Raw genomic sequence first — 12,060 nt, 5'->3', positions numbered from 1 at the left:
AATGATATGAACTAAGTTCGAATATGTGACACGGTATCATATGTGTTCAATCTTGACATCCCCTGAATATGCCGATAATCTTAAAACTAAATGCAAATGACGCCCTCGTCGACCCATAGATAATAGTACCCTAATCCGATCCCAGTATACCTAACATCAACTAATCCCATGCAAACCATAACAAAATCAATATCCTAGAAGTAACCACCAAGTTAGCAAATCCACATCCAATCTCAAGGGGATAAAAGGACAAATACATACCACTCTGCTCCCTCCGACCACCTCCCTCCCCACCATCCCCATCATCATCACCACCACCACCACCACCCCCAGCAGCAGAAGACGCGGCATCCCGAATGGACTGCTCATCGCCCCTCAACTTCTCAAAATAGGACTTGATATCCTCCGCACTAACGGCCTTACCCGTCTCCGCAAACGGCTTTAGAAACTCCTTCACCTTATCGCGCAGATGGTTATACACCATTGCGCCCTCGATAGCACGCACTCGGTCAATGTTGCTCAGTGCTGCTTCGCCCCGGTCCAGAAGACTGCCTGTGCCCGTGCTGCCTCCCCCGTTGGGACCCTCGCCGTCGCCGTCTTCGGACATGGGCGGTTCGTAGGTCTCTTCTTCTTCGCGCAGTTGGGGGTGCGATGCTAGGTGTGGGTAGCAGTCGCGGCAGCGGCAGAAGTGGTCGCGGAAGTCGTCTTTCAGAAAGAGGGAGAAGGTGCGGGTTGGGGGGGTTGTGGGGAGGTGGGTGTGTTTGGGTGGGGAGGGTTCGGTGATGGTGGTAGGTTTTGCTTCGGTGGGTGTGGTGGTGGTTTTGTCGGTGTCTTGAGATGTGTCGGGTTTGGGTTCGGTGGTAGGGGTGGTCGTGTCGTTGTTTACGGGCTTGGGCTCTTCTGTAGGCTCCTCTTTTGGTCGCTTTGGAGCAGGATCGCTTTCTTCGTCGGCGCTGTCGTCGGCTTTGCGTTTCTTGGGGTTGCTGGGTTGCTCTGGTTCTGTGGTCTGGGGTGTTTGTTCTGTAGTGACGGGTTTAATTTCCTCTTCTGAGGGTTTGGCGAGTCCGCCTTCTTTGTATACTGGGGGTAGGAAGCCTGTCGTTCCTGCGTAGCGCTTTACCCAGGGATTGGAGTCGACACACTTGTAGCAGAGGAAGATCGCAAAGTCTTCTTCTGCGGGGAATCCGGGCGGTAGGGGAGTCTCTTCTTCCTCGTCATCGTCGGCTGCCTCTCCATCGGCAGTTCCGTCTTTCTTCGTACCCTTGTACCAGTCGCGCGGCAGGCCGATCAGGCATTCTGGGTGCCACCAGTCTTCACCACAACCCCCTGTCTCTACTGTGCCCAGACCCAAACACTGGAACATGGTACCGCGTTCCTTATGCGGGTCATAGTCCTCGCCGCATCCGCAAAACTTGTTCTGGAAGTTGTGGTTGTATTTGTTGCCTTGGTAAGGCTGTTCTGAGTGCACGCCTTTGGCGCCGGTCTTGGGATCGTTCCGAAGGGTGCATGGGGAGGTGGCGGGCATGCGGGTTGTTCCACAGTCGCATACAAAGTTCCGCTTGTTGAAGAGCTCGACGAGATCATGTTCGCCATGGCAGGAGATGGAGCATGAGTAGCACACGGCGGCGGGGGTATATGACTCTTCCGAGGTAGAGGGGTTGCAGGTAAGGCAGGCGAAGAGAGATTGGCGGAGGGGTCCTAAGTCTTGTGTACAAGTGTCGAATGACTTGTATAGATGTTAGTATGTTTTATACTTCTTCATCTTTCTCTTTTCAATACGTAGGTGAGGTAAGCTTACATATGGAAGGACTTCACGCGCATCGGCTTCAAGTCGAATCTGCGATTCAATGAATCTATAGAGGCATTAGTTGTCTGCGCAACAGATTCCCGATGTAATGCCAGTGCATGCGCGTTGTAGGTCGATGGATCCTCACTCTTTTGCGGTCTGCGAGTTTTGAGAGCTGAAGCTCTCGCGGCGCCCTGCGGTAGTTTGTCCGTTCAGTGCCTGTCCGGCATTGAGGGGTGGGTCGCCCGACTCGGTGTTGGCCATGTCTATCGAAGAACCGTCACGCGATACAGAAACAATCTCAATGAAAGTTCCTATTTAGAGAGATTGATCGGGGTTTGAAGAGTGAAGGATAGGTGATGGTTGCGCATACGGAGGAGGCTGAGCGGCGATGGTAACGCGCCGGCGCGCAACCGTAAAGTGTTTGCCGTGTTTGCACCTATGTGGTTGGTAATCTGCTCCAATTTCCCCAGGCTGAGACTTCTGATTGATGGTCTGAAAGGTTTCTTTCAAAAGTATAATAAACTAATTGATGGGATTCTGTATCTATTCTATATTGCAGGCTCTGGTGTTGATTGACGATGCTTTTAGTAGCTAAGTATAAGCGCAATTGGATTCCTTCTCGCTCCTGCAGAACCACCCCGCTGTAGTCTGTACATACCTCGGTGACAATTAAACTAGACCATGAGGAGTAATTCCAATATGAACTATTCTGCATGACGTACCAAGAGCTCCATTTTCCCACTGCCCAGAAGTCGAGTGTATCCACGAAGCATATTCTATTCCACTTTTCGTTGGGCTCAGAGCGGGTCGCATTTCCGAATCGGGGTTTAATTGAAAACGGACGCGTCGCTGGCGCGTCTCGGAGACGCGTTCGGCGCCAAGTCCAGGATCTTCTCAGCTTGTGGCCCTTCGAACTCCTGCGTTGCCCAACGGAAAAGAAAAAAAGACCCTCCGCACGGCTGTTTCTTCACCTTCCCTCAGTCTGCCCCTTCCACCTCCCCGCCTGTCAGACTGAACACCACACACAATGAGGTATGTAATGTCCTCGCCCATTGATTGACAATGTTGCTTGGAACTACCTCGTTTGGTTGCCCCTCAAAACACTCGGAATACTAATAATGTCTCCCCAGTTCACCACTCCGTCCCAGCAATTCTGCTGCAAACCGCGGCCTAGGGAACCTGGGTCGTCGTAAGAGATCCAGAGAGCCCGATGATGAGACCTCATCGGTTGTTCCCCCCTCGAGTCGTAAGTCATGGTATGGTGGATGGCTGGTTCCTGATACTAACGCTGGCAATAGCTCCCCCTTCTTCCCCTCCCATGCTTCCTTTCGACGACGATGACAACGAGCGCGATGAGGAAGCAGAGCTCCTGGGTGACATTGATGATATCGACGAGATGGCTGAAGACGAGGACGGAATCGATCTGTTTGGAGACAATTTCGAGAAAGATTACCGAAGCACAGCAGACGACCAGTACAGAGGAGAATACATCGACGATGACGGCGACCATGAGGAACTTGATGTCGCTACTCGTCGTCAACTCGAAGCCCGCATGAACAAGAGAGATCGAGAACTCGAACGTCGCCGTCGCATGCCTGCGGCTTTCTTGCAGGACGACGAAGATGGTGACATAGATCTCACTCGTCAACCCCGTCGCCGGAGACACCACTATGATGAAGACCGGGACGACGTCGAGATGGGTGATGATGCCATGGAGGAGCTCTCCCTGGAGGAGTTGACTGATGTCAAGGCTTCTAACCTTACGGACTGGGTTCTGCAGCCCCAAGTCCTTCGCTCCATCTACAGAGAATTCAAGTCCTTCCTGACAGAGTACACCGACCCTGCCGGTGCTTCGGTCTACGGAAACAAGATCAAGACCCTTGGTGAGGTCAACTCGGCTTCTCTTGAAGTTTCTTACGCCCATCTACTCGAAACCAAAGCGGCTCTTGCATACTTCCTTGCCAACGAGCCCACTGAGGTGCTGAAGGTCTTCGACCAAGTCGCGCTTGATGTCACTCTCTTCCACTACCCTCAATATCACGATATCCACAACGAAATTCATGTCCGCATTACCGATCTCCCTGTCTCCTATACCCTCCGTCAACTGCGCCAGTCCCACCTCAACTGCCTTATCCGCGTCAGCGGTGTCGTTACTCGCCGTACCGGTGTCTTCCCGCAACTCAAATATGTCATGTTCGTTTGTGGAAAGTGTAACATCACTCTTGGTCCCTTCCAACAGGAAGCCAGTGCGGAAGTCAAGATCTCGTACTGCCAGAACTGCCAGTCCAAGGGACCCTTCTCTGTGCACTCCGAGAAGACCGTTTACCGCAACTACCAGAAACTGACCCTCCAAGAATCTCCGGGCTCCGTCCCCGCCGGTCGTCTCCCCCGCCAGCGCGAGGTCGTCCTTCTCGCTGATCTCATCGATTCGGCCAAGCCAGGTGATGAAATCGAGGTGACGGGTATTTACCGGAACAGCTACGATGCGCAGCTCAACAACAAGAACGGCTTCCCTGTGTTCGCCACGATCATTGAGGCCAACCACGTTGTCAAGTCCCACGACCAGCTGGCTGGTTTCCACTTGACCGAAGAAGATGAGCGCGAGATCCGTGCACTGTCCAGGGACCCTGAGATTGTCGACAAGATCGTTCGCTCCGTTGCCCCTAGTATCTACGGCCATCTGGATGTCAAGACCGCCATCGCCCTCTCCCTCTTCGGTGGTGTCAGCAAAGAAGCCCAAGGCAAGATGTCCATTCGTGGAGATATCAACGTCCTCCTTCTGGGTGACCCTGGTACCGCCAAGTCCCAGTTCCTCAAGTACACCGAAAAGACTGCCCACAGAGCCGTTTTTGCTACCGGTCAAGGTGCCAGTGCCGTCGGTTTGACAGCCAGCGTCCGTCGCGATCCCCTCACCAGCGAATGGACCCTCGAAGGAGGAGCCCTTGTCCTTGCAGACCGCGGTACCTGCTTGATCGATGAGTTCGACAAGATGAACGACCAGGACCGTACCTCCATCCACGAAGCCATGGAACAACAGACCATCTCCATCTCCAAGGCCGGTATCGTGACCACCCTGCAGGCTCGCTGTGCCGTCGTTGCTGCCGCCAACCCCATCGGCGGCCGCTACAACAGCAGCGCACCCTTCTCCGAGAACGTCCAACTCACCGAACCTATTCTTTCGCGTTTCGACATTCTCTGCGTCGTCCGCGATCTGGTTGACCCAAGTGAGGATGAGCGTCTCGCCAACTTCGTCATCGAATCCCACCACCGCGCCAACCCCGCCCGTCCTCTCCGTGACCAAGACGGAAACCTGATCAACGCGGATGGACACCCCATTGACGAAGACGGCTACCGCATCGACAAGAAGACCAAGCAGCGCCTGCCCCTGACCGACGAGGAACTCGCTACCCGAGATGCTGAGAAGCAACGACGCGAAGACGAGAAGGACGGCGAAATCCCTCAAGAACTCCTCCGCAAATACATCCTCTACGCCCGTGAACGCTGCCACCCCAAGCTCTACCAGATTGACCAGGACAAGATCGCCCGTCTATTCGCCGACATGAGACGCGAATCTCTGGCCACCGGCGCTTACCCCATCACCGTATGCCTCCCTTCCTATCACTTTCAAATTACGTCCTGGGAGACAGGATAAGACTGACTAACAATCCATCCAGGTTCGTCACCTCGAAGCCATCATGCGTATCGCCGAATCTTTCTGCAAGATGCGTCTCTCAGAATACTGCTCCGCACAGGACATCGACCGTGCCATCGCTGTCACTGTCGATTCCTTCATCGGTAGCCAGAAAGTCAGCTGCAAGAAGGCTCTTTCCAGGGCGTTTGCCAAGTAGGTACCCGCCATTCATCAATGAAAGAATGTATACTAACAATCCATCTAATAGATACACACTCTCCCGCCCCAAGCCCCAATCCAAGCGGAGAGCAGGCATCCCCGCCCCTGATCCATTCAAGCCGCGCATGCAGTCTTCCACAAGAGCGCGGTAAGAACAAAAGTCTTACCAGCGTCTTGTTTAATCTTCGTACTTGGTTCCTGGTTTCGGTCATTAGGGGTTTTGCGTGGGGTTTCGCTTTTACTGGCAGCATTATGAATATGGGTTGATTGTGATCGTGATCATACGTATTATCACATATCACGTTTATGGGAGTTGAAGGTTGAAGGGTTCATTGGGGGGTTTTTATATCTTTACTTTATTTTCCATCATGATGTTAATCTATGTGATCATGTGTGTCTGTGTGTGTGTGGGTATGTCTGGGAATGAATGAGTCTCAATAATTCCCTTTGGTGGTGGTTGTTGTTGGATTTGGATTGTTTATTTAACTTGCTGCTACAGTGCTAGCTAGCTCGGATATACCTACCTAAGTAACTGAATTAAGTATTTATTGAGTAACTTTCTTATTTATTTTAGTTTTATTTTATTTTCGTATCATGCTATTAATAAAGAATGGGTATTTTCCGACTGCTAACGTGTGATGTTGATAAGTATTACTATCAGTACCGTGAGTCCGCCACCCATCATATAGTTCTAGTAGTACTAGTAAGTATACAGAAGGTGCCTTTCCCTAGAACAACGTAACAGCCATTGTGATACCAGTAGCTGTTATTATCTCATCAATACTCATGAACCGGTGTGTTAGATAGACCCTAGCAGTGTATAGTATTTTCTAATGGTTCGGTTTAACTAGTGTGTCATCGTTAGTATGCTGTATTCTTACAATAACTTAGAAGTTATAATGTATCATTACAAGCTTCAGCGTGACTGAAGAATCCGAAATATTTATTGATGATAGTGTTTATGATGTATATACCCTCTTGTGTTTTATCTCGGCCACCAGAGATCTCTGGTGGTGAAATGATCGTATTGAACCCGAAAAAGCCGTCTTTTGGATGGCATAACAACATGGGTGGTCGACCTGGGCGGGATGTCGAGTCGGTTGGGTAATGTGCTAAGTTGTAGTAATTGAGTGGATGAACTACATCATGGCTACGGTGATGTATAGATCCAAAAGGGCCCGCCAGTACAAGCATGGTAAAGTATGTATTCAGCTGAAAGACACATCGCCTTCAAACAGCCCTAGTAGCAAACAAGAGAAGCACAAAACAGCAAAGCCCAGCCGGTCCCAACACAGGTCCGAATTCCCATGCATACAAGAGTTAAATGCTCACTCAACGCCTTGTCCCTTCGCGTCCCATACACCGTGTGGTTTACCAGTAAATGAAACACCAACCACCCCTGTCACCGCCTCGCCAACCCATTTGCATTGGAGTCGAGTACGCCGCTTTATAGCGCGCTTAAACAATCGCTCTTCATGAGCCTTGAGCGATGCGTTGGAAATCCCAAGGTAACGCTGCAGACGATATAATTATCATATGTCGTTTACGCCAGCCTGCGATTCACGATGCTTTATCTCATCATATGCCTCATTTTGTCTATCTTCTATACGAGATAGACGCTAAAGGGAGTGCAAGAGGGATGCTTCCAGAGCGGTTTCCATCTCTTCGCACTTCCCTCGTCATCTGCGCCAAACACAAGCAACGGAGTTTAAGTACGGCCGTTGATTCAGTTCACTCAAATTATTCAGTCGTTGCTGATGCGCCGCTCAGGCCGGGGCTTTCTCAAACTCTTCATGCGGTTGATGAACCCGCCGCCGCCACCGCTGGGCTTGCCCTCATCTAAGCCAGTGTTGGAACGTTCGTTGGTGAACCTCCGCTCCAAACCAGTATTCTGCTTGGGGCTGCTGGAAGAACGGGCTCGTGTACCTGTGGTGCCACGTGATTCCTCGGACATGTTGATTTGGGCCCCCTTCTTGTCCCAAGCATCGTCATAATCCTGGAAGAAGGGGTTCTTCTCATTGGCGCGGATGGTTCCTATGTGACTAGAGCCAGTCGGCACACCTGGGGTGTAGGAGGACTCGGGAGAGACCACTCGGGGATTCGAGGGCTTGTTCATGCCCCGCAGTCTTTGGGCCAGACTCTTCTTGCGCTGCAAGCCTCCTCCACTGGGACCAGCTCCACCGTTCTCGTTCCCGCTTCCACGGCGCTGAATGTCTGCCCGGCTAGCGGGGGCACCATCCAAGAAAGTGCTAGTTCCCAGACCCATGCTCTCCGCTCCATGAACAGGTTCGATGCGAGTGGTTGGATCAAAGTTCGCGGTGTCGCTCTTGTTGTTACGGGGGTCAACGGCGGCGCTGGTAGAATAGTCATTGTAGCCTTCGTCCATGGTTCCGTGGAACAGGTTCAGATCAATGTTGGCATTGTTTGGCCCTGCGCCTCCAAGGGCCATGTTGGCAGAGTCCTTGGGGAACGCCTGCATGGGTGCAGTACGCAAGCCCTTGCGGTTACGGTTAGGATTGCAGGCATCGAACGGCCCATCGTGATGGAACACTACACAACCACTGTTAGCAAGCGCCTCTGCCAGGTCGCAATGGGCTCCAACTCACTTCCAGTGCCATAGATACTGGTCACGTCCAGTTTATCGATAATGTCCATGTGGTAGTTGGACTTTTTGGATGAACGAGGCTTTCCATCCTTCGACTCCTTGCCGTCCTTTCCATCTCTATGGCGAGCCTCCCGCTCCCGGCGTCGTCGCTCACGACGGCGTCTCTCGTCCTCGGTATCCACAAGCTTGGGGGTTCGTTCCATGATCGAGGACTCTGAGTTGCGACGAGGCCTCCGCTCTCTGTAGCCCGATCTTCCGCCACTGCTCGTCTTCGGGGGGTCGGCAAAGATGTCCAAGGTATCTTTGTCGCGACGTTCTGGGCGTTCCCTGGGCGGAGGTACGCGGTTCGTCGGGTATCCGTTGGGCGCGGGCTTGTCCGGGCGCGGCGGAGCTTGTCTGTAACCAGTGTTCTGGGGAGCAGGGTTTACGGAAAGGTTCTCCTATATCACGTAGTTCTAGGTCAGTCTGGCTGAGCGACGGTGGTCAGGGCTGCGAGGTGAGCATACAAAGAGTTCGCGAGTGTTCGACGTCATGTCCTGTCTCTCGACCGGGGAGACCATGGTTGACCCTATCACGGGGGCCGACTGCGGCGATAGGGTGTCGTCGTCAAAGGGATTCGTAGAGACTCGGCGTTCAGATTGACCACTGGCGGATGCGAAAGAGCTGGCGGAAGGCGACAGAGCACGATTCCGAAACGGATTGTTGGAGCCCAGATTGACAGGGGCTGGGCCGAAAGCTTGTTGGACAGGAGAGCCTGTAGTCGAGCGAACGATAGATCAAGGTTAGTTTTTTCTGATGCCTTTTCGCATGGGGAAGCACGGTCTGAAATAGAAAAGAAGGCGGCACAGGACAGATAACACTCTGACCAAGGGGAAGCCCCGCCAGAGGTGAAACGGCTGGGAGATAACAAAGAATCCTGGAAGGAGGACAGGACCAGGGGACAAAACAGGAATCAGCAAGATGACGCACCTGAGGGGCCCAGCGTCACGCCAGGTGGGTAGGCGTAGGTGGCAGGCTGTTGAGAGGCATACATGTTGCGAGTCCACGCAATGCGATATCGAGATGGGAGTAGGTTAGAGGAGATGATTGGGGAATAGAGAAAGACAGCATAAAAAGACAGGAGTAAGTGGATGATCAGGAGGCCGAGACTGTGAATGCAGACGCCAGACTAGAGAGAGCTTAGGCGTATGCTGAAACGACGATGCCGCGGGTGTCGGTCAGGGGCAAGGAGAAATAATTGGAGGGAGAGGGAGGGGACCGTTTAGTTTAGTTGGTACGTAGCGGCAAGTTGGACCGGTCTTTCAATTTAAGATTGCTTAATTCCACTTGAGGGGGGAAAAGAAGAAGAAGAAGGAAAGGCTTGAAAATTTCTCCGGATGAGATTAAAATGTTTGTTTGAACGAGGGAGGGATGGGTGGGGAAGGGAAGATGATTTGTAAAGAGAGAAGAGGGGAGTGAATTAACAAGGAGAAAAGAAGAGCGAGAGAGTAAATTAGTGTGAGGGAGAGGGAGAGGGAGAGAGAGAGAGGGAGGGAGGACGGGGGAGAAGATGGAGCGGAGGGAAAGAGGGAGACAGAGAAAGCCGAGGGTGGGTTTAGTTACCGTACGGGAGGAGTAACTTAGTAGTTAGTAGCAGTAGTAACTAAGTAACTTTAGCATCAAGTCATCAGTCTAGTTAAGTTTGGAGCAACGCACGGGAAAAAAAGGATAAAAAAGAGAGGAGAAAGAGGAGAGGAGCGAGGGAATGACGGGTGCCAATGAGGATCCAGAACCCCTTGGGGAAAATGATGGACGGAACCACTCGAGCTGCTGAAAAGAGGCAAAATGAAGGGCCCGAAAGAGGCGATCGTCGACGCGGCAAAAGGAGGAAAGGAAGAAAGAGAGAGAGAGAGAGAGAGAGAAAGAGGGAGGGGTGTGAGTGAAGGAATGACTGAATGGTCCAACCAAAGGAGATATTACTGAAAATGGAGTGGAGGTTTTTTATTTTTATTCTATTTAATTTTATCTTATTTTACTATTCGATCACTAGAATGAAATAGAAGATACTAGTAGTAATATAATACGGATATTATAAAAAAAAGGTATCAACACCTTCGATGGATACTACAAAATAATAAGAAAATAGAATAAGAAAGAAGAGAAAGAAAGGGCAAAGTTCATCTCAATCATCTCTGGTTGCCCAGGGATCAGTCAATCAATCATCAATCATCAGCCACCACCTTTTTCTTCCCTCCTGCCCACGCAAACTAATTGAGTCAATTTGACAGGCGACCCCAACTTTTCTCAGGGGTTGGTCCGTTCCTGTGCCTGAATTGTGGATTGATTTGCTTGGTTGTTGCTACTCCATATTAATCATCTCATCTCATCTCATCTCCCAGATCCTCCCTTATTTATTTATTTATTTTTTTTTCCTGCTTCTGCTCCTGCGACTGCTATCGATCTAATACTCCAAATACTACGCAGAACTATCCCCCGATCATATGTAGAATGGCAATGTACCTAGGCACAAACTAGACACAAAAGAAAAGCTGGGGTTCATGCGACTAGTAGGGATGCGGATGCAGGAAAAACACTTTGCAGCTCCATTCGATTGTTTTCCGGTCAGCAATCGGCCAACCAACCGAATAAACTAGTGACGAGCTTCGACTAGTAGATACTGCTGCCTGTACGTTTTGAGAGGAGAGACGGCACTAGACTAGATAGGAGGGAACCAAACGTTCTCATCTCCACAGGTTCCCTCTCGTGCCAGTCTTCACTGACTCCCCCTCCTCCCCGAGAATAGAAACAAACATTGGCTTCTGCAGGACACGACAGACCCAACAAACACACACCTTCTTCCTTCCACCACGTTCATCTGGACTCACCCATTATTGTTGCTGTCATCATTCTCTCGCATGGCTTAGACGTTTTGAGCCCTGATTTCAGTTCCCAAAACGGTACTGGAAAGTCTCAACAAACTCGTGCTCTTGCGTCAGCTCCTCCCTCAAGAATGCAAGCCCACCTGCTGCATCATCCATCCATTGTTATCCTTCCGATCGACACCGGCGGGCCTCCCACGATGAGGATGATCCCCCCCCCCTGGTCTTAGTCTTGGTCATGCTCATCCTCATCCATCTGCCGGTTAACCAGTTAACCAACCAGTTACCCAGTTAACTACCTACTTGATTCCAACTAGGCTGGGTTAATAATAATTATCGACTGTCTAACTAACTAATTAATGAACCAACAATCCATCCCACCGGCATCTTACTAATTCCATCCACCTCTTGGTTGTGCTGCGTGACCTGCCTTGGCCACCCATTTGATTCCTTACTTCCGCTCAATCCACCGTGTAAGTGAGGGTGGCTTGCGTATATAGGTTATAAATCCCGGAATCGCGCACTTTTTCCCCTTCCCTCGTTTTCCGGTCCGATCGCGTCCGGAATGCTGTCTTGTGTCTTGCCTTTCTGAGGCGGAGCAAGATGATGATGATGACGATGATGCAGCCATCCAGCCGGTGAGTTTTGCCTCGATCAAAACCGACGGAATACGACAGGTGGATATCGCCACGGTACCGATGGAGTCGCACTCTCACTCGTGGCGCGCCTCTCTGTTACTGTGCAGCCTGTTGGCCCGCCCACCAGCAGCACTGCCAGCATACGTAGTACTACCATTCCATTTTTTTTTTTTTTCGCATCAATCATATCCACCATAGAAAAGGACTGGAATATATCCGGACTCCGCCGGCACAGCTGTCCGATCATCCTAGTCTTCGACCAGATGTCCGACCTGCAGCATCATTCCATATTGCTTTTCTCAGCCCTGGCCCGATCGTCC

The 12,060-nt window shown here is 51.3% G+C and overlaps 3 protein-coding genes across 3 annotated transcripts; 1 reads left to right on the top strand and 2 right to left on the bottom strand.

Moving 5' to 3' along the window:
- On the bottom strand, nt 1–2,156 carry BO88DRAFT_44216 (putative metaphase-anaphase transition protein (Mlo2)). The gene is made up of 4 exons (XM_025709932.1): nt 1,935–2,156; nt 1,799–1,853; nt 262–1,726; nt 1–194 (listed from the first exon to the last, which is right to left on the bottom strand). Exons 1-4 carry the CDS (start codon nt 2,048–2,050, stop codon nt 187–189), a joined length of 1,644 nt encoding a protein of 547 aa, XP_025563011.1. The 5' UTR covers nt 2,051–2,156; the 3' UTR covers nt 1–186.
- A 565-nt stretch (nt 2,157–2,721) lies between these two features.
- On the top strand, nt 2,722–6,195 carry BO88DRAFT_388495 (MCM DNA helicase complex subunit MCM2). Its single transcript, XM_025704870.1, has 5 exons — nt 2,722–2,821; nt 2,920–3,035; nt 3,088–5,390; nt 5,464–5,633; nt 5,689–6,195. Exons 1-5 carry the CDS (start codon nt 2,817–2,819, stop codon nt 5,789–5,791), a joined length of 2,697 nt encoding a protein of 898 aa, XP_025563010.1. The 5' UTR covers nt 2,722–2,816; the 3' UTR covers nt 5,792–6,195.
- Nucleotides 6,196–7,250: 1,055 nt separating this feature from the next.
- Nucleotides 7,251–9,557, bottom strand: BO88DRAFT_44181 (Pal1 family protein). The gene is made up of 4 exons (XM_025709913.1): nt 9,214–9,557; nt 8,751–8,998; nt 8,246–8,684; nt 7,251–8,189 (listed from the first exon to the last, which is right to left on the bottom strand). Exons 1-4 carry the CDS (start codon nt 9,275–9,277, stop codon nt 7,384–7,386), a joined length of 1,557 nt encoding a protein of 518 aa, XP_025563009.1. The 5' UTR covers nt 9,278–9,557; the 3' UTR covers nt 7,251–7,383.
- Nucleotides 9,558–12,060: the final 2,503 nt, after the last annotated feature.

This window comes from Aspergillus vadensis (assembly GCF_003184925.1).
Source record: "Aspergillus vadensis CBS 113365 unplaced genomic scaffold BO88scaffold_11, whole genome shotgun sequence".
NCBI lineage: Eukaryota > Fungi > Ascomycota > Eurotiomycetes > Eurotiales > Aspergillaceae > Aspergillus > Aspergillus vadensis.
The sequence above is the reverse complement of the archived record's forward strand: the minus strand, read 5'-3'. Positions and strand labels throughout refer to the sequence as shown.